Source organism: Aethina tumida, chromosome 6 (assembly GCF_024364675.1).
Source record: "Aethina tumida isolate Nest 87 chromosome 6, icAetTumi1.1, whole genome shotgun sequence".
Classification (NCBI taxonomy): Eukaryota; Metazoa; Arthropoda; class Insecta; order Coleoptera; family Nitidulidae; genus Aethina; species Aethina tumida.
Window position 1 is genome coordinate 593969 of NC_065440.1, and position 25676 is coordinate 619644.

Genomic DNA, 25676 nt, shown 5'->3' on the forward strand with positions numbered 1-25676 from the left:
ATTGTACAAACAAACTATATATTTAAAAATATGAATATTGTCCTGTTTAATTTGAACTTTTAATAATTATAGTTTAATTTTTTTTCAACAATTCCACATGTAATTTCTTTGTGTGTGAGTCTGTAAACCACTTTATGTGACTCACAAATTATGAAACAAATATTAATTTGGATTTTTCTCAATGTAATATTGAACTGATTAGCGTGCTTTTTATTAATGTTAAGTATAATATTCTGATTTACCTGTTTTATCTGATCTCCAGTATTAATTGATAGAGCCTAGTAGGTAGTTTTCAAAGACAGAAAATCTTGAATGCTACAAAACAATTTTTTTGTCAGAAGTATTCGAAGAAATGAAGAAAACGTACCACCGAATGACAATCATGCTACTTCATGACGACGTGAGTTATCATACATCTCGTCACACAACTGAGTTTTTGAACCATGTTGGAGTAATGGTGGCAAAAGTGCTTTTGAAATTAATTCACGTAAAAAAATGTGTTACTCTTCATGGAGAATATTTTGAAAAACACGAAACGATTAAAATTTGTTTATATACGTGTATCTCAAAAGTGATCGAACATCCATATGTGAGAGCTTATGTATCTTGTGAGAGACTTAGTTTTCATATTTGTTCAATACTTTGATAGTATTTTTACTGTGTTTATATTAATTGATGTATTATTTATAATATGAATATTCTCAAAAATAAATTCTATATAATAACTTATTATAAATAATTAATTTTACATTTGTGATGCTAGTTCTAAGATAGTTTTATCATTAAATTAAAAATCATTTTTAAGAATTAGTTTAATCCTAGTATTAAGGTATATACTAATATTATTGTAATTTACAAGTGTATCTCAAAATTGATTGAATTGAAAGCTTTTGTATCTTCTTACATACTTAGTTATCATATTTATCCAATACTTTGATAGTATCTTTACTGTGTTTATATTTAATTGATGTATTTGTAACATGAATATTCCGAATACTAAATTATATGTAATGTAATAAGAAAGTTTCATCATTAAATTAAAGATCATGTAAAAGTTAGTTTTAATTCTAGTATTAAGATACCTATTAATGTTATTTTGTTTTACTGCTTCTATGTATAATTTCTGCGTATTCTGAAATATATCTGAACCTATAAAATAAATATGTATATATAAATTAACGAACGTTATTAAATTAATTAATACATGAATACATTGTAAAGCACTTAAATTTTACTTAAGATATAAAATAATAATTAAACTGTGTATATTCATTTTTGTTAACGCATAATTGACAAATATAAATCAACGAACGTTTAATGGATATTATTTTCTAAAAACAAAATTTTTATTAAGAATAATTCAAACAATTCTTTCAGACTTTAAAACAAAGTCTGATTAATAGAAAAACGGCAGTGAATTTCGCGAATTTCATATGTTCAAGTTTGTGTAACGTTTGCTATAAAACACTTTTTTGCTTCGCGGCTAATGTAAACATAAGCATGCGGGTCCCCTCCAGTAACGACCCGAGCCCGAAAAACCGAATCTTGCCGAGTCCAAAGGCACCGAACGGTGTCATATCTTTGCAATAAAGTATCATCCGATTAAATGCGAAGGGTACCCGTACGCGCCCGAAGTTCTCGTGTCCCCGCTCAAAATTTTCGCGCGTAACGTAGGACGGCTCGTTATTTAGGGTTTATTAAACATGTGGAATTTTTAATAATCAAATATAAATAGAAATTAATTTCAACGGTATATATGTATGGTATTGTAAGCATTACTTTGAATAATCATCTGTTTGACAATAGTTGTCAATGAATAATGTAACAGTTGTATGTATTGGGTTATTAATCTGGGATAGATTTCTAAATGATAATTTATCGCAGGGTTTAAATCTTAATATAACGTAAACAGTCAAAACAGTTGGAAATTTATTTGTAGTACATTAATGTTTATTATTTGCTTGATGTAGTTATATATAACGAACATGTTAATGAAGAATGTACATTTTTAGGTGGGATTGAAAGTAAAAAGTATTAATGTAATAATATTACTTAAAATTTGTGAACAACAAAAATTAATATGGTAATTAACAACAAACTGTTGATCAATCCTATTATTAGTAATTTAATTTAATAAACTAAATAAATCATAAGAAAATAATTCTAAAACTATTAGACTAAGTTCACGTAATATCACCTTGGTGGATAATCCGAAATATAAAGATAATTTAACATTGAATAGTTCATATTTAAATCATTTTACCTTATATAGGAATTCAATTACCAATAATAATAATCTGAAGCATTTATTGTCATCTGCACAACAATTACAGCTTTGTAAAATAAAATATCGTATTGTAAAGGCTAAAATATGAATTATAATATATTATATATTTAAACATACATATTATCTCTATTATATGGAGCTGAAATACTTATTCAAATTAGACATTTTACCAAATTTTTTTATATAAGTAACTATCTTATTGATACAGATCTTGCCTCGTAATTATTCACAAAATTACCTTTAAACTTAATCCCGTGCCAAATTTCAACATTATGTCTAATTAATTTGAATTTCCTCCAATTAAATGTCTCTTTTCACTGTATGAAGATAGATGGGGGAGAACCGTTGCTAAAATATATATTCAACTTAGATTTTTCAACATTATATTTTGTTAATTTTAATTACCTTAAATTAGGTTAAGTTAAGTTAGGTTAGGTTAGGTTAGATTACGTTAGGTTAGGTTAGGTTAGGTTAGGTTAGGTTAGGTTGGAATTTGCTGTATAAACTTGGTAGAAAATGACCTTAGTTTGACCATTAATATCTTTGTTATTAAAGAATATTACGACTTCAAAACTATGTCATGTCAAAGATCAAACATTTATTAATCCACACCCAAAATGTGAAATAGATTGATTCCGAAGTTTTTGAGAATTGTTCCAAGTCGTCGACGGCGTTTGTATAATGAATTTAACACAGGGAGATGCTGCTTTTAAAGTTTAAAATTTTATTGATTACAATCACGTTACATATGAAGAAACATGTATGTTAATATTTATTAATTGACATTGAGTTTTTCATGATAATAAAAATATTCAAAATAATTTTATATATTACTAAGCTTTAACGATAAAAATCCATAAAATAAAGAATTATTTTTGAAATGTGTTTTTGTCCATATTTAAAAAGGTTAAACTGCTCCGATTTTCCGTTAAAAACAAAGAACATAATCCAAAAGATTCACTTTTATGAATAATTTTAAAACAAGAAACAAATATCAGTTAACTTTTTAATTTAATATATCTTGAGTATACGATAATATTAGTCATATATTTTATTTTTATATACTTTGTTGTATTACATATATTTACAAGCCCGTGTATATATATATATATATATAAACAGAATTCACGAGATATTACTTACAATAATAAATAAAATTTTTGAAAGTTATTAATATCATATTTGTTTTAAAATTTATTTATAAAATTTCACACTTTGTACATAATGTTACAAAAGTATTGAAGTTCAATATTTCTTTATTAAAATTATTAAACAAATTTTTAGTCTGGAATAGTTAATATTAAAATAACTTTATAAACCGTGTCATTAATTTATAAACGAAGATTCTTCCTATGTTGACATAATTTTACTCCAAAAAAGATTTATATCTGCTTTGCATATTACAAAATATCTACGCATTTCCACCAGAATTACCAAGATTTGTATATTCTACGGTTTGCTATACTGAACACGCAGTTTTTGGTCAACAGCTCCGGTCCAAATCCGTCGCGCCGCTGTTCGCAGAAAGCCATCGCGCGGCCGGCTTTCGTATGCCTTCGCATTTATTCGTCAAAAGTCGGGACTTAAGTGAATGATATGGACCCCACCGAACTTGTCTAACGAAAATATAAAGTTCGTAGAATGTCCGTTTCCGAAATGGCCACACTGGAGCAACCCCCCACTAAATAGCGATTGCTCAGTTTAGGTTGTTCTATGGTCGTTGGTGGATCACTCGATGAACCGAAATCTACGCAATTGATCGGTACGAGTCTAATCCAATCCACTCAGTTTTAAGGTTAGCAGAAACCACTTTATTACATTCTTAACATGTATTTTAGTGTAAATCAGACAATTTTGTATATAGACTGTTTTAGTTCATACATCTAGTAAAAAAAATCAGAATATTTAATGAGAGTTGTAATATTTTATTTTTTATGTTGTTGTTAAAGAAATATCAATTAAACTAAATACAATTCAAACTTCAAGTTAAATTATTTAAGGTTTGTGAGCATTTATTTTTCTATTCATAAATATGTTCAACTGTTTACAAGTCATATATGTACGGTCAGCGACAGATCTGTTGTTACACTTTTATGGCTATATTGGCTTGCAGCAGTGTGGCCATTCAGCAAACCGTACCCCTCTGAACTTGATATTTTTGTGAGACATATTCGGCACCTTTGGACTCGGTACGGTTCGGTTTCTGAATCGGAACGGAACTGCTTGGACCCACATGTTTATAATACATGTGTAGTAGCGATAATTTGAATTAATATATAATTCGTGATATTCACAGTCGTTGGATACTTTTGTTGTTAAAAGCAGTTTCGTAATCTAATCTCTTTATTAATCAGGCTTAGTTTCAGATTGTGGCGAATTGTTTGAATTGTTCTTAATAAAAACTATGTTTTAAGAAAGTAAAAACCATAAAACATTCGTAAATTTATACATAAATTATCTATTATACGTTACTAAAGATTAATTTACTTCAATGATAAAATGGTATATAAAGATTGTAATTATATTTTTATATCTTGAGTAAAATTTAAGTACATTATAATAATTATTTAATAAAACGCAGGATTAAAACTAAGTCTTACATGATATTTAATTTAATAATAAAACTATCTTAGACCTAACTAGCATAACAAATGTAAAATTAAATATTTATTATAAGTTTGTACACAAATGTAGTATTTGGAATATTTTTATTACAAATACATCAATTAATATAAACAAAGTACAAATACTTTTAAAGTATTGGACAAATATGATAGCTAAGACTGCCAGAAGATACATTTGGATGTTCGATCAGTTTCGAGATACACGTATATGAACAAATTTTAATTGTTTCTTGTTTTTCACAATATTCTCCATGAAGATTGACACAATTTTTTATGTGAACCAAAACAGAGAGGGGAAAGTGTAAACCCTTCTCCGGGTGCCGATCCGGAGATCATAACCAAATGGGAACCATATGGGGGAAAGGGCGTATATATGACATATACGGGTGAGCCAAACCAGAAGACGGGACTGACAAAGATGCCAGCCCCCTGTCAACTGGTTCCGGAAGAACAAGCCCAATCTGAGGAAGGTCCTAGAACCTCCCTGGGTGAGGATTGGGCTTGCAGTTTGATCCGAGGGCTTCCCGCCACCACTGGCTTGTGGAGCGGTACTGCCCGAAGATGTAAAATATTATAAGTTTACCATTATGTATTTCATTTCCACTATAATAAAAGTAAATTATTTCAACTTATAAAATGATTCTTTATTAAAACAGACAAATAAATATATTTAATTATATTGTTTGGTTCAAATTAATTTAAAGTTTTTGTTTAATATTTAAATTAAATACAACATTTATTTATAATCAACATGTTTTTTTAATATTAACATTTGAAATCAGTTCAATTAAACAAACTTAATAATTCAGTAAATAATTTGAAGTTCTTCAAATATAAAATAAAATTTCTCTTTTGGTTTTCATTAATTTGAACTAAATTGTTATTATGATTATTATTGAACGAGTCGTGCTGTGGAATTAATAAAGTCTATACCAAATTTATTCTAAAAAGTACCAATGTTTAAGATTCATCAGTAATTTTATAATTGAATATTATTTTCCACACTTTAGATATAAAATAAATGTTTGTCCTTTTTCATAGTCCTAAAAACGCATAATATGATATCTGCAATAATGTGCCTACAAATATATTTAACCTTTACTTATTCTGTAACTATATAATTATTTTTAATAGTTTGATTAAATATACATTTGTATTAAACAATTTATAATTTAATGAACAATTTGTACAGTGAACAATATTAATATTAACAAAACGGATAATTAAATTATTTTATTGTATAAGATTATTTTAATAATTATATAATATATTTTTACAATTAATTTTACCATAAATAAATATTGATTGTTTATTATATTATTAATTTCATAATTATATTGAAACAAAAATGTAATAACTAATACTAAAAACAGCATGCGTATCCACGGCAGTCACGTTTCGATTCGGAAACCGAACGTGGTGAACGAAAACGAGCACTCCAAAATCGTCTTAGACCCGAAAAATTCGGTTTGCTGAATGGCCACACTGGCTTGCAGTGAGTCTGTGGGAGTTGAAGGGAGAGTATTACAAACTGTTGAAAGTGTTCAAATGCGACAATAATAAATAAATGTATTCAGATGTATTGTAGCAGTAGACTCGCATTATTATTAAGAGTGGCGTCTCCCTTTGTTAAATTTACCTATACAAATGCCGTCGACGACTTGGAACAAAACACAAAAACTACGCAATAACTATATTACAAATTTTAGGTGTAGATTAATAAATGTTTGATCCTTGATATGACATAGTTTTGAAGTCATAATATTCTTTAATATCATAGATATTAATAATCAAACTTGGGTCATTTTCTACCATGTTTGTACAGCAAATAACTCAAAATATAAAGAATATTTTGGTAAATGAAATATGTCATGTCAAAGCGTAGATATTTAACAAGACTGTACAGTGACAATTTTGCGATAAAAATATTGCAAATTTTAGATTTGCTCCAAATTGGCAAAATAATAAATTTTTATATGTAAACCGAATAATCACAGAAATCTGTTAGTATAAATGATTGTGGCATAGGATGGGGATATGTTAAGTGTTATTATTCATAGATGGCCTATTAACTGGACATATTCAGAAAAATTGTACATTTTTATACCATTTATTATAGCAATAAAATTTAGAAACCCTGTTTTATAATTGTGCTACTAATTTCAGAATTACAAACAGGCCACATGTAAGAAAGCCACTAACGTGAATCTGTACCGCCCGTGGAATTCAAAATTAATACACATTTTTTAAAAAAATTATAAAAGTTAATTGATTATTCATCATTAATCAAATTTATGTGATATATTTTTATCTCATTATTTAAATAGTTTTTGTCAAATTATTCAAATGGTACATTTTTTACCTAGAAATCTAAACAGAAAATTCTGCTTATTGTTCAATATAATAAATTAAAGTGAAAATACTTTTTATATACAATATTTTTGGGCTTATAATTACAGTAAACTAATGCGTAAACTTGGTAATTTGAATGGAGTTTATAAGAATGGAGCGCAGTGAAACAAATTATTTTAAAAATTATTCTATTAAATTATCATTTTTTTTGTTCTCTTTTCCTGATGTATGGCGCATCTAAACATTTTAAATTTCGCCGTCTTCTATTTAATAACCTAAAGTTTATTTTTTGGTCCTGAATATTCAATAAAATAGGACAGATTAGCTTCAATAATATTTAATTGACCTTGTATCTGAAAGTAATATTCGTGATATTTCCTAAGTTCTATATTATTGTATTTCATTGCCAAATTGGGTATTTGTTTTCTTATAATCGCCTCTTCTAATGAACATTCAGTGTTGAAGGTCTTCCACAATTTCGTCATCAGAAATAATTTCTGAAAATTTATTATAAAAATACACAATATACTTTAAAAAAATTTGATACCATCAGGTGAATCTTCTAAATATCAATGAAGAACATCTACAAAATAAACCAGCAGTCTTTACAATTTTATTGTATTCTTCAATTTTTTTTTATTGCTTCCGATTCATTAATTTTCCCGTACTTCGTAGCTTCTGTAGAAAAATTATTTCTTCTAAAAACTTTTTTTAACTATTGCCACGAGATGTCCATTCTTTTAATTTTACAACACATCCAAAATTAGAAGCAGTAAGCTGGTGCATTCTTAGCGTTAAATAATTTGAATTGTTAAATTGCCCAATTGTTTTTTTCATTTATTTTAAATTGTTCTTCTTTCCGAAAACTTGATAGTAGGAAAGGAAACTTGTTAAAAGGTTGAAACGTTCGAGCAAATTCTGTATTGCTGTTGATGTCACTATCTGAAAGTAGCAAATATACACGGTTTTGGCGCTTTCTAGAATTAATATTATATATTAATATTATTGTATATTATAATATTTATAAATATTTATTTATGGTTAAATTAATAGTAAAAATATATTATATAATTATTAAAATAATCTTATATAATAAAATAATTCTGAGAGAAATATTATGAATTTGATTTTTTGAAATCACACAAGTGTATTAATTAAATAAGCGTTTTGTTAATATCAATGTAATATAATATAATACGGTACAAATTGTTCATTAAATTCTAAATTATTTAAAACAATTTTGTAGTAACAGAATAAGTAAATGTTAAAAATTAACAATATAATTGTAAGAACATTATTGCAGATATCAATTACGTTTTTATAATATTCAATTACAAAATTGTTGGTAAATATTAAACATAAGTACTTCTTAATTAATATAGTCTATACTAAATTTATTCTAATTCCACAGCACGACTGTTTCAATATTATTAATAATAACAATTTAGTTCAGGTCAATAATAATAATATAATAATAAATATAATTTTTAAAATTTTAGAATTTCAGATTTCAGAATTATTAATTTAATTTAATTAAACTAATTTCAAATGTTAAAATTAAATATATATATATATATACATATATATATATATATATATATATATATATATATATATATATATATATATATATATATATATATATAAACAAAAATAATATATATTAAACGAAAACTAATAGTTAATTTTAACCAAATAATATAATAAATGAATGAATAATAATGAAGGAATGAATAATTTATATTTAATTTATTAATAAATAGCTGATAAATGTAAAATCTTTACCTTATAGAAATATAGAATGACCTCTAATTAGGTTGCACATCTATTTGGTTTAGAATGTATTAATTTTACATCACGACTAGTTCAATGATAATAATAACAATTTAGTTCAGGTTAATAAAAACTAAAAGAGAAAAAAGTATTTATTTGATTGAACTGATTTTAAATATTAATATTATATATAGATATTTTGAAAAACATAGATTGTGTTTAATTTAAATATTAAACGAAGACTTTTTATTATATTATATTTTTTACGAACCATTGCTTTACTGTTTGAGTTCTGTGTTTTGAATCATTATTCTTCTACGTTAAAGGCATATTTATCTTGTCCTACATTTTAGTGTTTCCATCGTCGTGCTTCACAGTATCTATATTTTCAGAATTAAATACTTCATTTTTTCCTCATCTAACATAATGTTTTCCATCAGATTCATAAACATTTATTTTTATTTCATCACTAAACAAAATAATGAAGATAACTTCATTTGTTAAGGTTGTTTCCTTAAAATTGTAACAATGACACATTTATAATAATTTAATGCTTTTTCAATGAATGAGTAATTTTTCTTTCGATTTCACTATTAAAGAGTATGAGCCTTTCTGGAGTGAAATGTTTCGCACGACCCATGTTTGCTCCGTCAATTTTAAATGATATATAAAAATAATTCATTATAAATATGTATCATGAATAAATAACCGGGACAACAACGTAAATAAAGACACTATTAGTTGTGTGTTCATCAAATGTTTCATAATCGCCTGAAACCAATTACAATATTAAAATACAATAACTAACAATTTGTTAAGAATGCATTATACGTTTAATACTATAATATATAATAATATAATATAATATAGTATACGTAATATTTTATTTTAAACAGATAAAAAAATTCACATACAACTTTTTCGTGTGTGATTTTGTAAACCACTTTCTATGGTTACACAAACTATGAAAAATTGAACCGATCATCATGTTTTTTAATAATGTAAGGTATAATTTTCTGATTAATTAACTTTCTTAAAAGTACCCTTCCGATTCGTCTACATAGGCAATCCACTATTTTTGTTTTTTTATTTCTGATACTAAAAAATTGGTTCATAGACGCCCCAAAGATGAGCTTTTAATTTAAGAGTGGCGTCTCCCTGTGTTAAATTCCCTATACAAACGCCGTCGACGACTTGGAGCAAATCTCAAGAATTACGCAATCAATTTATTTCAAATTATGGGTGTGGATGTTTGATCTTTGACATGACATAGTTTTAAAGTCGTAATATTATTATTATCATTTTCAACCATTTTTGTACAGCAAATAACTCAAAAAATAAAGAATATTTTGGTAAATGAAATATGTCATATCAAGGCTTAGATATTTAACAAGACTGTACAGTGACAATTTTCTGAGAAAAATATTGCGTTTTTTAAATTTGCTCCAAATTATCAAAATAATAAAATTTCATACGTAAACCGAATAATCATAGAAATCTGTAAGTATAAGTGATTGTGGCGAAGGAAGTGTCATGTGGTCCACTCATTATTCATAGATGGCCTATTGAATGGACGTATTCAGGAAAATTGTACATTTTTATACCAGTTATTATAACAATAAAATTGAGAAACTCTTTGATTCATAATACTACTAATTTCAGAATTACAAATTGGCCACATGTAATAAAGCCACTGGCATGTGAGTCTGTATCACAAGAAATTCAAAAATAATATATATTTTTTTAAAATATTGATAATTGATTATTCATCATTAATCAAATTTATGTGATGTAAATATATATTTTAATCTCATTATTTAAATAGTTATCAAATTATTTAAATAGTAAATTTTTAACCTGGAAATCTAAACAGGAAATTCTGCTTATTGTTCAATATAATATAATACGATACAATTTTCATTATCTGATAAATTAAAATTAAAACACTTTTTATATACAATATTTTTTGATGTATAATTGCAGTAAACTAATACGTAAACTTTGTTATTTGAATGGAATTTATAGGAATTTAACATAGTGAAACAAATTATTTTATAAATTAATATTTTATTAAATTGACATTTTTTGTTCTCTTTTCCTGCGCTTCTCTGATGTAGGGTGAATCAAAACATTTTAAATTTCGCCCTCTTCTATTTAATAGTATCTCTTGTCCTAGACAATTAAAATAGAATCTTTCTAATTTCGAAAGCATTTTGTTATTCCAAAAATTCGTCTTTATGAATTACTTCAACGAGAAGTTAATTTTTTGGACCTGAATATACAATAAAATAGCACATATTAGTTCCAATAATATTTAATTGATTTTATATCTGAAAGTAATATTCTATAAGTTCTATATTATAACCGTCTCATAAGAACACTTGACTTGCACAATTTCGTCTTCAGAAATAATTCCTGAAATTATAAAAATACACAATATAATTTAAAAATATCCATGAAGAACATCTACAAATAAACCAGCAGGCTTTACAATTTTATTATATTCTTCTTCAAATTTTTTTATTGCTACCGAATCATTAATTTTCCCGTAATTCGTAGCTTCTGTAGAAAAATTATTAATTTTTTTGACTATAATGTCACAAGATTCTTTTAATTTTAACATCACTAAAATTAGAAGCAGTAAGCCGGTGCATTTATTAATAATAATCATCTCGTTCTAAAAGATTATCCACAATATATGATCCTATTTTCTTCAGTTTCCTGTTTCTTAGTTCAAGTAAATGTAAACTTTTGATTTTTTTCTTAGACCAAGAAGCAAATCTACGCGTGTTTGGCATTTTCTAAAATTAATATTGCTTTTATTTTATTATTGTATACTGTAATATACTATAATATATAATCATACATGCTTCTTTGATTTTAAATTTCATATAAAAATTATGTGTCACTTGATTTTCCAATTTTATAAAGTCTAAGTTAATTTAACTACATAATACAAAAGAGCTCAAAGACAAATTATGTAACAACACGAAAAAAATAATAGAAATAATTCAAGAATATTAATGTTTTAGGTGTACCAATAATATGAACAAAAAAAAGCTATATATGTATTTAATAAAAAAAGAAAAAAAAACGAACTATCATTTATTTTAAATACACTAAAGTCGATTTGAAATGAACATAATACATTCTTCAAATAAATCAATCTTTATTCATAATTTCACGGGGAGAAAAACCAACAACAAACAATGAACGCGGAACACAAATCCATCCAGATACAAGTGAAAGTTAATTAATTAATTGATGACATGAATTAACAAATATACATAACACATACGAAACAATAATACAGCAATATAAAAACAAAAATTGAATAAAAAACTTACCTTTAAAAGTTTATAACAAATTATACTTTGTTTGACGACTAAAATATGACTAATTTGTTTCTCTGCTTGAAACTGATGTTTCTTCAACCACCAAAACTGGACTAAAATTTCTAAGTCAAGTACTACTCGAACAGAAAAATTCCATCTGTTTTGTTATCATATTTCCCTTAAATTTCGACACATAAAATTACACGCAGATTACATGCACTGATTTGTATAACTCATCACTCTGAGGGTGCGAAAGTAAGAGTATGAAGTGAATACAAATTCAGAGCTAGAGTCACTATTAACTTTTTTTTTAATTAATAATAGATTTTAAATCGACTTCCGTATTTGTATATCGTATATTTGTTTATATGATAAAATGTGATTGATTTACAACTAACTATAATACAAAATATCACAAAACTTATTAGTTTTATATTATATATATTATTGTATTTATATATTAATTTTATATAATTTTTATTAATAAAAATATATTAAGAATTCATAAAAAAGAAAGTATCACAAAACTTATTGGCACTAATAAAAATTTAATAACTGTATACGTTATTATATTTTTGATGTATATTATTGTATTATATATTAATTTTATATAATTTTTATTAATAAAAATATATTAAGAATTCAATACTATAAAAAAGTAGTAAATATTATAAAATGACCAACATATATTATCGTAAGAAATTAAACGGTTTTACAAAACAAGTCTTCTGTGGTTGGTTAATCGATAACTCTAACCATTTAGAAGATATTTCCAATCGAATCCCAATGTGTACTGATTTTAATAGTCTTTTAATAAATATTTTAAATTTATCCATTTAGGTCATAAATTTTGAATATGTTCTTAAAAATTTGAGTCTATTTAGACATAGTAACAGTTTCTAAGTTATGTAGTATCTTTTGTTTTGGAATATATTCCTTCCATTCAATATTTTCATTTATTTTCATAATTTTGTTTTTATTTCAATTTATTATCGTGATTTAATACTTTTCAACGGATTTATTTACAAATAAAAAACTTTATTTTTCTCTTTTTGTCAAGCATTCAGTTTCCTACAAGAAATATAAATAGAAATTTTCAGTTCGATCAATTAGTGACGCGATATGGATTTTTTCACATGGAAAACTGAGATGGAAAAGACCTTGGGGTCTACCACGAACCCATGTGACATATCTCACCCGGTGAGTTAACTCACTTCCGAAATCAACGTGGCAACAGCGCAATTTCGTGTTTATATTTGGTAAATTTTAGGGGAATTCATATTTTAGGTTAATTTATATTTACAAATTTAAAATTTGACATCCAAACAAAATTCATACAAGTGCAAAAAATAATGTTTAATTAACTTGAAATGGTTAAAGAAAGGTTTGTGTATATTTTGATCATTAAAATATAATTTGTGAACTATCAATTTGTTTATTAGGTGTGCAAGTTTGAAATGTTTTTCTATCAAGAGTCCGTACAAAATATTGAAGCAAAAGATAATCGCAAACAACTGCTTTGTTGGTAGGACTCCCCGTTACAATACAACATATTCATTTAGTTCTTTATGAATTAATAAGATATTTTGTTTTATATTTTTTCGTGGTAAACATGACGAATGTTGAGCCAAATAAACAGCATTTGTGGTCTGTGATATTTTTTTTGTTTAATCAAAGAGAAAGGCATAGGAAAGTGATTAAATTCTTATCGAGACTTACGGTAATCGTGATGTAACCATTAAGTGGCGATTTCAATGTTATTGTCAAAAAATGCGAAAATCGACCAAAGAAGTTTCAAAATGAATTACAAGTATTATTGGACAAACATGATATACAAATACAACAAATGATGGTGGAGGAGTTGAATGTTACCCGGTAAACCATTTCCGATCGCCTGAAAGCCATAGAAAAGATTCAAAAGGTATTAAAATGGATTTCACACAAACTGAAGGAATAACGAAAAACTACGTGACATGATACTTTTACGCCATAACGAAAGGGTATCACAATCAAAAATTAATATACTTTGAAATTTTCAAAGATAAAAAATAATGGGTAATGGGTAACGCCATCAACATTGAGTGCGAGATCGGATAGGTTTGGGTAGATGAAGATGTAATGTGTGCGGTGGGATCCGAAAGTACTAGTGAACTACGTCCGTTCCCGACAACAAATGATCAATGGAGTTCAATGGAAGATGAAGTTCTTGTTTGGAATGGTACCCATAAATTTCTTGAGAGATGAGCTAAATATATAGAAAAAGAGCGCCGATACTTTGATTAAAATCCAATCTTGTCATTGTTCTCTCGTCCCAATCCAATGTATGTGCCCAAATACATTTTCAATGCAATTTAATTTTCCGGGATGTATGGTGGTGACATTTGAAATATCTAGAGTTGTCCCACATATCTGCAATTTTGTCAATAATTGATGATGTCTTTAATAAGTAAGCATAATTATTGATGGATTGATATCTTTTCAATTCGTACAAATGCTACATGTGTGCAAACAGTACGTTTTGTGATTTCTGCGAAATTATATTTTTCAGAAAAAACAAGAATATATACATTATAATGTTGTACTTACAATTAAGTTTTACTATTTATCTTTTTTCTATAAATGTTTAACTCTTCAACATTTTGAAGATATCCTTCTTATCTTGAGTGTTAATAAGTTAAGCTGATGTATCAATGTATTTTTTACTTTTTGAAGCAATTACTAATGGGAAACTTATAAACTAATTACATATGATATCTACTTGAAAACTAACTGAGGTATAAAAACACAAAGCTGCAAGTAGCTACAATTTTCAAATTATATATTAACAAATGAAGTATAAAATTAAATTTACCTTACACAGGTAAACCTTTGGTGTTGAGTTAAGGATTTATAAATAGATGGAATATTTCAACAATATATGAAAGATATCTATTAGTACCCCACACAACTTAATAAACTCTACCTCACTTAATTATATGATACATTGTACAGAATAAATTAAATTTTATTCGTTAAGGTTTGACAATCTTAATTGAAAACACAATCAAATCATTTGTTTTATTAATACCTAATAAACAACGGAATTATTGTATATCAAATATTTTTTATTGCTACTGACGTAACATGGTCATAATAGATCAAAAAAATATATAATATCAACAAAACATTCAACTTGAACTCACGACAAAATAACCTAAATTTAAAACTTTATATATTCCTAATTGATGTAAATAAATATAATAATGTCTTTAAAACACTCAAGGTATCAATATACCGTATCAAAAGTGATGAACGTGTCTACTCGCATATTGAGACGGAACATCAATACCCCTTTGTAAACAAAAAGGAAAGATATACATGCAATTATGTGGGCGGGCCGAACTGACTGGAGGGGATCATTTGGTTTTGCTGCGTTTAGCATGCGGTTCGTCTCCGCAGACGTTGTTTCTAGTATATTTTATTTAATTTTTGAAATACATTTTTATTTTGAAAAAAGTAGTTTATTTTTAAAATACTTATTTTTGTTTTTGATATACCCTCAAAAAATATTTCATTTTACAGATTGAAAATTATACAAAGTTACGGAATTTAAATGGAGCATCCGAAGAACTCGAACTACATCCCTGCGCATACGGAGAGTTACTAAATGCATTCGCAAAGATAAATTTACATTGTGCGCCGGCGCGCACCAGCACGGCGCATTGTCTCTGAGAGTAGGGATTCTTACTACCGGGCAAAACTTTACTCTCTTTGTCGTGCATCCATCTCTTACACCATCCAGACACGAAGAGCATTTTTCGTACTGTATATCAAGAAATCCACATAATCCGAACTCACGCAAACTGTGACAAATCTCACTCACTCAACACCAACCGTGTAAAGTCACCGGTTTTGGGTGAGATATCTCAGCTGTAATACAAGTCACCGGCATTGTAAAAGGCGCTTGGACACCCCTACAAGAATAACGTCATTCGAACCGAATAAAATATCTCATAGATTTTCGTAGAAGTTCTCCTGGACTTTTTTTATTACCAAGTAATAATTTATTAATACAATGATTCAATTATTTTAATTATTTTGGACTTTATAGTGGAGAAAATATTGTAAACAAAGACGAAATGCGCTGTTGCCACATTGATGTCATAAGTGAGTTAACTCACCGGGTGAGTTATCTCACATATGCTATTAAAATTAAGAGCTCATCTTTGAAGATCATTTTTTAAAGATGCAAGTTAAACAAATATATATATATATATATATATATATATATATATATATATATAGAAATTATTAAAATTATTTATTTTTATTTATCTTCTGTCGGTCTTAGTTATCATATTTGTCCAATTCTTTGATAGCATTTTTACAATGTTAATTAATTGACGTATTTGCAATAAGAAAATTCTGAATATTACATGCATGTAGAGTTAGTTTTAATCCTAGTATTTAGTCACTTAGTAGTACTATTTTGTTTTATTTTACTTTTATTTTATAGTATTAGTAATAAACTACTTTGAATAATTTCTCCTTTTTCTTAAATAGCTTTAAATCTATGTAATATATATATAATAAATAATAATATATTAACTATTTTTTAAAGCTAATAAGTTTTGTGATATTTTATCGTATAGTTAGTTGTAAACCAATCACATTTTATCATATAATCAAATATAATAAATACGTTATACAAATACGGAAGCCGATTTAAAATCTATTATTAGTTAAAAAAATGGTCTCAAAGTTAATCGTGACCCTAGCTCTGAATTTGTATTTACTTCAAACTCTTACTTTCTCATCCTGAAAGTGATGAGATATACAAATCAGTGCATGTAACCTGCATGTAATTTTTTGTGTCGAAAATAGTGAAATGTAATCACAAAACAGATGGATTTTTTCTGTTCGGGTAGTACATGACTTAGAAATTTTAGTTCAGTTTTGGTGGTTGAAGAACATCAGTTTCAAACAGAGAAACAAATTAGTCTTATTTTAGTCATCAGACAAAGTGTAATTTGTTAGAAACTTTTAAAGGTAAGTTTTTTATTCAATTTTAGTTTTTATATTGCTGTATTATTGTTTCGTATGTGTTATGTATATTTGTTAATTCATGTCATTAATTAATTAATTAATTAATTAATTTTTACTTGTATCTGTCACAATTTTGATATTTCATATTTTTGTATCCTTGGTTTTCCATTGGAAGCGTCTGGATGGATTTGTATTTTCCGTGTTCATTGTTTGTTGTTAGTTTTTCTCCCCGTGAAATTATGAATAAAGATTGATTTATTTGAAGAATGTATTATCTTCATTTCAAATCGGCTTATTATGTATTTAAAATAAATATTACTTTTTCGTGTTGTTACATAATTTGTCTTTGAGCTCTTTTGTATTATGTAGTTAAATTAACTTAGACTTTATAAAATTGGAAAATCAAGTGGCACATAATTTTAATATGAAATTTAAAATAAAAGGTATATTAATTTTAGAAAATGCCAAAAACGCGTAGATTTGCTTTTTGGTCTAAGAAAAAAATCAAAAATTTACATTTACTTGATCTAAGAAACAGGAAACTGAAGTAATAATAATATATTATTATATTGTGGATAATCTTTTAGAACGGGATGATAAGTATAACGAATCTACCCAATGTTCACAATTTATTTTAAATGATATTAGTTCAATTCAAGATTACTAAAAAAGAACAATTTAAATAAATGAAAAAGCAATTGGCAATTTAACAACCCAAATTATTATTAATAAATGCACCGGCTTACTGCTTCTAATTTTGGTGACGTTAAAATTAAAAGAATCTTGTGACATTATAGTTAAAAAAAATAATAATTTTTCTACAGAAGCTACGAATTACGTGAAAATTAATGATTCGGTAGCAATAAAAAAATTTGAAGAAGAGTACAATAAAATTGTAAAGCCTGCTGGTTTATTTGTAGATGTGTTTCATGGATATTTATAAATTATATTGTGTATTTTTATAATTAAATTTTTATATTTTCAGAAATTATTTCTGAAGACGAAATTGTGGAAGTCAAGTGTTCTTATGAGACGCTTATAAAATCAATTAAATATTATTGGAAATAATCTCTGCTATTTTATCGTATATTCAGGTCCAAAAAATAAACTTCTTGTTGAAGTAATTCATAAAGACGAATTTTTGGAATAACAAAATGCTTTCGAAATTAGAAAGATTCTATTTTTAATTGTCTAGGACAAAGGATGCTATTAAATAGAGGAAAGTGAAATTTAGAATGTTTTGATCCACCCTGCATCAGAGAAGCGCATGAAAAGAGAACAAAAAGATGTCAATTTAATAAAATACTAATTTTTAAAGTAATTTGTTTCACTACGTTACATTCCTATAAATTCCATTCAAATTACAAAGTTTACGCATTAGTTTACTGTAATTATACATAAAAAAATATAGTATATAAAAAGTGTTTTGATTTTAATATATCAGAAAATGAAAATTGTATTGTATTATATTATATTGAACAATAAGCAGAATTTCCTCTTTAGATTTCCAGGTTAAAAATTTACTATTTAAATAATTTGATAACTATTTAAATAATGAGATTAAAATATATATTTATATCACATAAATTTGATAAATGATGAATAATCAATTATCAATATTTTTTAACAATATATATATTATTTTTGAATTTCTTGTGTGATACAGACTCACATGTCAATGGCTTTTCTTACATGTGGCCACTTTGTAATTCTGAAAGTAGTGGTATTATGAATTAAAGAGTTTCTAAATTTTATTGCAATAATAACTGGTATAAAAATGTATAAATTTCCCTGAATACGTCAATAGGACATCTATGAATAATGAGTGAAACACATGACATACCCCCCTTCCTCCTCCACAATCACTTATACTTACAGATTTCTATGATTTTCGGTTTACGTATGAAATTTTATTATTTTGCTAATTTGGAGTAAATATAAAAAACGCAATATGCATACGCATAGTGGAAGTTTGACAAATAATATCTTTGTTATTAAAGAATATTACGAATTCAAAACTATGTTATGTCAAAGATCAAACATTTGTTAATCCACACCCAAAATTTGAAATAGATTGATTGCGTAGTTTTTGAGATTTGCTCCAAGTCGTCGGCAGCGTTTGTATAGGGAATTTAACACAGGGAGACGCCGCTCTTAAAAAAAAAAAAATAAAAAACATCATATTTATATTAAATTCACTAAATTCAATTTGAAATGAACATAATACATTCTTCAAATAAACCAATCTTTACTTATAATTTCACGGGGAGAAAAACCAACAAAAAACAATGAATACGGAATACAGATAGACGTGTCCAATGGAAAACCAAGGTCACAAAAATATGAAATAAAATCAAAGTCTGTCACAATACAAGAAAAAATTAATCAATTGATTACATGAATTGACAAATATACATAACACATACGAAACAATAATATAGAAATGTAAAAAATGAACTTACCTTTAAGAGTTTACAACAAATTACACTTTGACGACTAATTTGTTTTTGTTCTTGAAACTGATGTTCAACCACCAAAACTAATTAATATTAGATATTAAAAAAGGCTATTTCATACCTATAACCTTACCTAATATGATTAAAATAATTAAGAAATAGAAATGAGCTAGATAATTTAGGCACTGTATGAAAAACATCAACAAAATAATCTTTACGTAGAAATTTCATAACCCACTTAACTAGGATACTAAAATACTTCAAATTTGTAATCAAGTGTGGTACGAGGTAATATTAAATATAAAAATACTAAAATATCACATGCCGTTGGAAAATAAAATATTTAATATTAGGATCAAACAAATGATATCTAAGATGTGGTAAGAAAGTTGTGTAAATAAAAGGCACGTATTTTCAAAAATTTATTTGTTTTTAATGTTTATCTATTAAAATTGTTATCAAACTATTGTAATTCATTTTAACTCCTCTGAAGATTACAATATTTGGTTATTGGAGAATAATTATTATATAATGAAAATCCTTTAATCTGTAGCAAGATTGGTGGTTAGTGGTAGCACACTTTTGACTGGCATCAAAACAAGTTCACTATTTAATACTAACTAATATGTCATCCATCAATTCTTGAGATTATATCTAAATCTTCAAGTAATTATTTCGTCCTTAGTAATCGATAACTGTTGTTTATTGCAGTAAACCACTCATTGGTTGTTTTCAATATTTAAATCCAAACTTCTTTTTTCAAGAATTTTTCAATATTGTATTTCCGATCAACATTTCGATTGGAAAAGACTAAAGAAAGAAAACATGCTTACATTGAAAAAGTAAAATTGTGCTTAAACAATTTGTTCAAATTTTGCATGTTTATTGTCTTCTAATAAGATATTGCCCCGTAATAGAGCATTTATTGAATATAGATACGGAATGTGTTTCAGAACGAGAAATCTGATAAGATAACGCACTTAATGCAGATTTATTTGTGTTAACTTGGTCGCAAACCCTTATGTTAAAGCCTACACTTTGACGTTTAGACATAATTTCGATAATAATTTATTTAAAATTTATTGTGTTAACTGTATACACAATTCCACTAATCATAAAAACTAAAGCATGATCTGCTTTTTAGAAGTTTTACTTAGATGACCACAATCTTCGAAACTATAAAATTCTAGTTTCTTAATTTGAAACTAAATTCTAGAACTTTGTCAAATAGTAAGCAACAATTTATCGTTTAATTCGCTAGAAACAAGTTTTAAGTGCTTAAAGAATAATTTGTTAACACCAAACTTCAAACTCAGTTTTACTAAGAAGACTTTTCAGAGTATAAATCGAAAGTAAAGAAAAAAGAATTTGCAAATAACGATATAAGATGCCACTTCATTTTTACATTGAAAATGCGACAGTTTTATCACCAAGAGGTCAACTTTTACCATGAGATTTTTGTTAGAAAATTCATAAATGAGAAGTACTAAAATTTCTTGTAACAACTTCCTTTGCTTTACCAATAAAAACTATATCAATATTTGTACTTTTATCACAGACAAATTTAGAAACATAAAGAATTGTAGAAATTTCTTGAAGGGGTTAATCAAATACAGTTCCCTTGTTTAGAAGAGAACTTTAGTTTTTGATAAGAAAAATCTAAAAGTGAAAAATGACCAGCACGTTATATGTTATTTTATAGAACTTTTAATTTTACAAATTCAGTGATAAACAAATGTGTACATTCATAAACTGAAAATTACTCATAAAAATTCATTGTAAAATACTAGAATAAATAAATATTTATTTATGACAATATATTGCAGTTTTGTATGACGTATATAATTTAAAACTGTTATCTCAAATCGAACTTGAAAATTTTATTGTGTCAATTATATATAACAAAAAAACAAATAAAAAATATTTATACCTAAAAGTAATTTTACGTTGTGAATCTTTAAGGATACATTTCTTCGAGAGGTTATCTAAAACTGTAAGACAATTATTATAATTGCTGTACCATGAAAACTTTATGAATTTTGACGAAAGCAATAACTACACAAGAAAGCAATTAATTAATTAAAAAAATCTTTACATCAAATTCGTTTATGAACAGAACGGTCTATAAAAATATGGAATGGTGATAGTTAATTAATAGTTATATAAAAAGTCTCTTGGCAAAATAATATTTTCGCAAAGGAATAATAAAACTGACTATACTAACTAAAAGAATTATGTTGTCTAACTGAAGACACTAAATATTATCTGTTTATCTCAGAGATTTTGTAAATTTATATTACCAGTTTACAAAAACATTATAAATTCGCAGCGTTACATTCCTCACCACGATGTGGTAACCGCTTCATAACATTTGGCGATTGTGCTTTTTCAACGGTACTGAACGTCTATTATCGACTGTTGTCTTTTCAACCCTATTCGCTTGACCCCTGGAAAGTTAAGAAGTACCAAACCAACGTACTATAAACTAAGCATAACTAATCATGTTGCCTCTTAGAACGTTGTTGCCATTTTTATATTATTACAGATATGTTTTTCCATAAACCATTTTATCAAAAACCGCAAACATTCTATCAGTTAACACACTATAAGCGGGTCGGGTAAAAATACCCGTCTCGAGAACTGTTGATTGTTAGCAGGCCGGGTAATTTTTACCTTATTGAATGTACTTACTGGGGTGAGATAATTTTACTCTATTGGTTTACATACGGAACTGAAAGATTTATCTCTTATTTTTTGTTATCATTCAACAACTTAGTTTGGATTATTTTGCTACCCGCCTATAGTGTGTTAATATAAAAGGGTAAAACGACCATTTGTTATTGTTATTTTGTTTGTAAGAAATTTCCAATTATAATTAAAAATTTTGGTATTTTTGTAATATTAACCTAATATCTCGTTACAGCAAGTGAACCCAACAACACCACGATGTCTCAATTGTTTATCTACGGACGTACTAGCCGCGGAAACAAAACACTGATGTATCAAGGCTATGAATACGTGAAACACCGTACAACTGCAAGTTCTGTCACCCATTGGCGCTGCGTAAAACGAAGGAGCAACAATTGCAGGTCGATCATGCATACGATGGGGGACAAAGTAGTGCAGAACCCGGGCGAACACACATGCAACAAAACAACGTCGCAAAATCAACTGGTCAATTCGGATATATCCACGTATTCTTTTGAAATTGAGGAACTTTCAGATTCCACTAAACAGCTTGACGCTACATATCCTACGATTCAACTCTTGGTCCAAGAAGTGCCCCAATCACCACTGAAGAAAAATCTTAGTATCCAAGAAAAAAACACATCTACCGAGAAGCCTGAGAGGACACACAAAGGTGTGAGGACTAGGACTCAAGAGTTGGTTCAAGCACAGCTGGAGGAAAACGTGACAAGTGAGCAGTTGTTTACCCCTCCAGTGAAAAATGAGTTCAACTCACAACTTGTGCACGATGAGTTAGAAGTAGCTGCTATAAATATAAAACAGGAGATGTTAACAGAGCAGTCAATTATTTTAGAGTTGGTGGAAGAAAAAAACATAAAGGCTGAAGAATTTAATTTACAAAACAACAACAGTCAAGGGTTAGCTGAAGATGGCAATTTTCCTCCTACTCCTGTGAGTAGTAGAAAAAGGAGAGGAAGCATCGAATCCTTTGACGAGGATGAGTTATTTAACATTCGGTCCAAGGTGGCAAAATTAGACCTACAGATAAAGGAAAAAGAACTAAATTTGGTTAGCTTGAAGACAAGAAACGAGAAACAATGTCACCAATTGAGAAGGAGAATTTTGCTCAATCTACTTAACAATCTTTAATAAATACAAAATAAAATTTTGAAATATATGAGTTTGTATTATTCAAAATTACCCCTGAGAAATCAAGAAAATGAATTAAAGTAACATGAAACAGTCTTATTTTATTTTATAAATAAAGCGTTGTGGGTGAGACAAGTAATATAAAACTATTAACTCAATAACAACAATAATCGATCATACATCTTAATATTATGAATAATAGAATAATGTTGAACTTTTTATCGATCGACTTTTTAAAAACAACTTTATTTTACAATGGCAAGAAAAAGAGGGAAATTACAATTGAAAAATGCTAATTTATAAACTCCATTGTGATAACCAGGAGGTCTCGGATTTCTCTGGTGTCATCGTGTTCAACAATGTAATTTTTGTCTTCGTAGTCCTTGCAACTCCGGTGAAGATTAAATTTGACGTTGGACTGGGATAACTGAAGGTTGTTCCTGGCCTCCTCTGTATTATTGACCTTTTAAAATACATTATTATAAAATTTTTACACATAGCAGTAAAACGTATAAGAAAGTGAATCCTGAGAGATGATAAATGTTCAGTATTTAAATACTTTTTGATTCGATTTGTTGGATATTATTTGATAATTTCGTGAATTCCGATATTTTAAGTTAATTTGGTGAGATTTTTTTACTTCTGCAATGAGGGGTTGAAAGTTAGTAAGTTCCCATCATTGAATATTAATAAAGTGGTTCTGGTGTTTAAAAAGGAATGTCCCTTGTATTTTTTTTTCTAGATAAATTTTCTAAGAAATGTAGTTAATATGTTCGAAAAAACTCCCAGGTAGTGGTTTATTTGGGGAATAAACTCCAGAGTTTCTTGCTTCTTTAACTGGGTATAAGGTTAACTAGGTATTATTTTTCAACATTTTCTATTGACAAGTGATGTTTATGTTATGATGCTTACGACACAAATACTGGTCATTAATGTGGTCACAGATGCTAGAAAGGAATATTAAATCGGAATATGATTTCAATATGTATTTTGAAGGAGAGATGATTTGAAATTTTAAATTTGGAATAAATACAAAGTAGTGTGTTGATATGGGGTAGTACTGAAAAGGGGTAAAGTAAGAAAATATAGTATTACTGTTTTGTTTTGGTTTAATAATTAATTGATGGATGTTTTGAGTTATCGATTAAAATGGTAATTTATCAGGGTAATACGATGCGATTCTGTTGATTTGTTTAAGGGAAATTATACTTGGATGAATAGCATTAAAATTACAAAAAGATAAAGAATTCTCAATATCCAGAAATATATTCAAAACAATATTAAATAACTGAATGAGTCGATTTAGTGTATTTCCTGCCCATAAAACATCTATATGTTCTTTGGAACCATTTAATAATTTTTGTATAAAATATATATTTTTTGAAATACATTTCTTATTATGTTGAATATCTTCAACAGTCCTGTTGAACTTACGAACGACTTCTATGTTAAAAATAAAATTGATTATTAATTTGATTTTTTTTATGTACTAGAATATAGCCAAAAACTAATGTAGTGTTCAAGTGTGTCTCTGTATTTGCTTCTTTCATTGATCAAGATTTCTGTAATTTGCTATGATTATAGAAGTATCATAATAATGTAGAATATTATGAGAAAAGTTTTGTAACTTGGATGTTCCTAAATTTATTAAGAGTCTACCGGTGTTATAACTGCTATCTTTTTCTTCCATTATGATTGTCCATTGGACGACGATGGACCTGTAATCAGAAATGTTGCATTTCTAGTTGGTCTTTTTACATTTTCTAAATGAAGTTTGTCGAATTTCTCACTCGTTTTATTTTTTAGAATTACCTGTTTAATCGATTTTCAAGACATTTTCATTTTTATAATTATTTCTTTGTTCAGATCTGAAGTTACTTTTTTCAGAGATTGTTTCAGAGATTTCAGGTGGATCTGCACGAGTCTTATTTATTCGTTAAAAGTCGTTCATTTACGATTTCATATAGAGCAACCAATTTCTCTTTAT

The 25676-nt window shown here is 27.0% G+C and overlaps 1 protein-coding gene across 1 annotated transcript; it reads left to right on the top strand.

Annotated features, from left to right (window-relative positions):
- The first annotated feature begins 4008 nt into the window (after nucleotides 1–4008).
- Nucleotides 4009–23717, top strand: LOC126266022 (uncharacterized). The gene is made up of 2 exons (XM_049969300.1): nucleotides 4009–4049; nucleotides 22776–23717. Exon 2 carries the CDS (start codon nucleotides 22799–22801, stop codon nucleotides 23687–23689), a length of 891 nt encoding a protein of 296 aa, XP_049825257.1. The 5' UTR covers nucleotides 4009–4049; nucleotides 22776–22798; the 3' UTR covers nucleotides 23690–23717.
- Nucleotides 23718–25676: the final 1959 nt, after the last annotated feature.

Coding starts and splice junctions, on each gene's coding strand:
- LOC126266022 (XM_049969300.1), top strand. CDS start 22,799: ATGTCTCAATTGTTTATCTACGGACGTACTAGCCGCGGAAACAAAACA.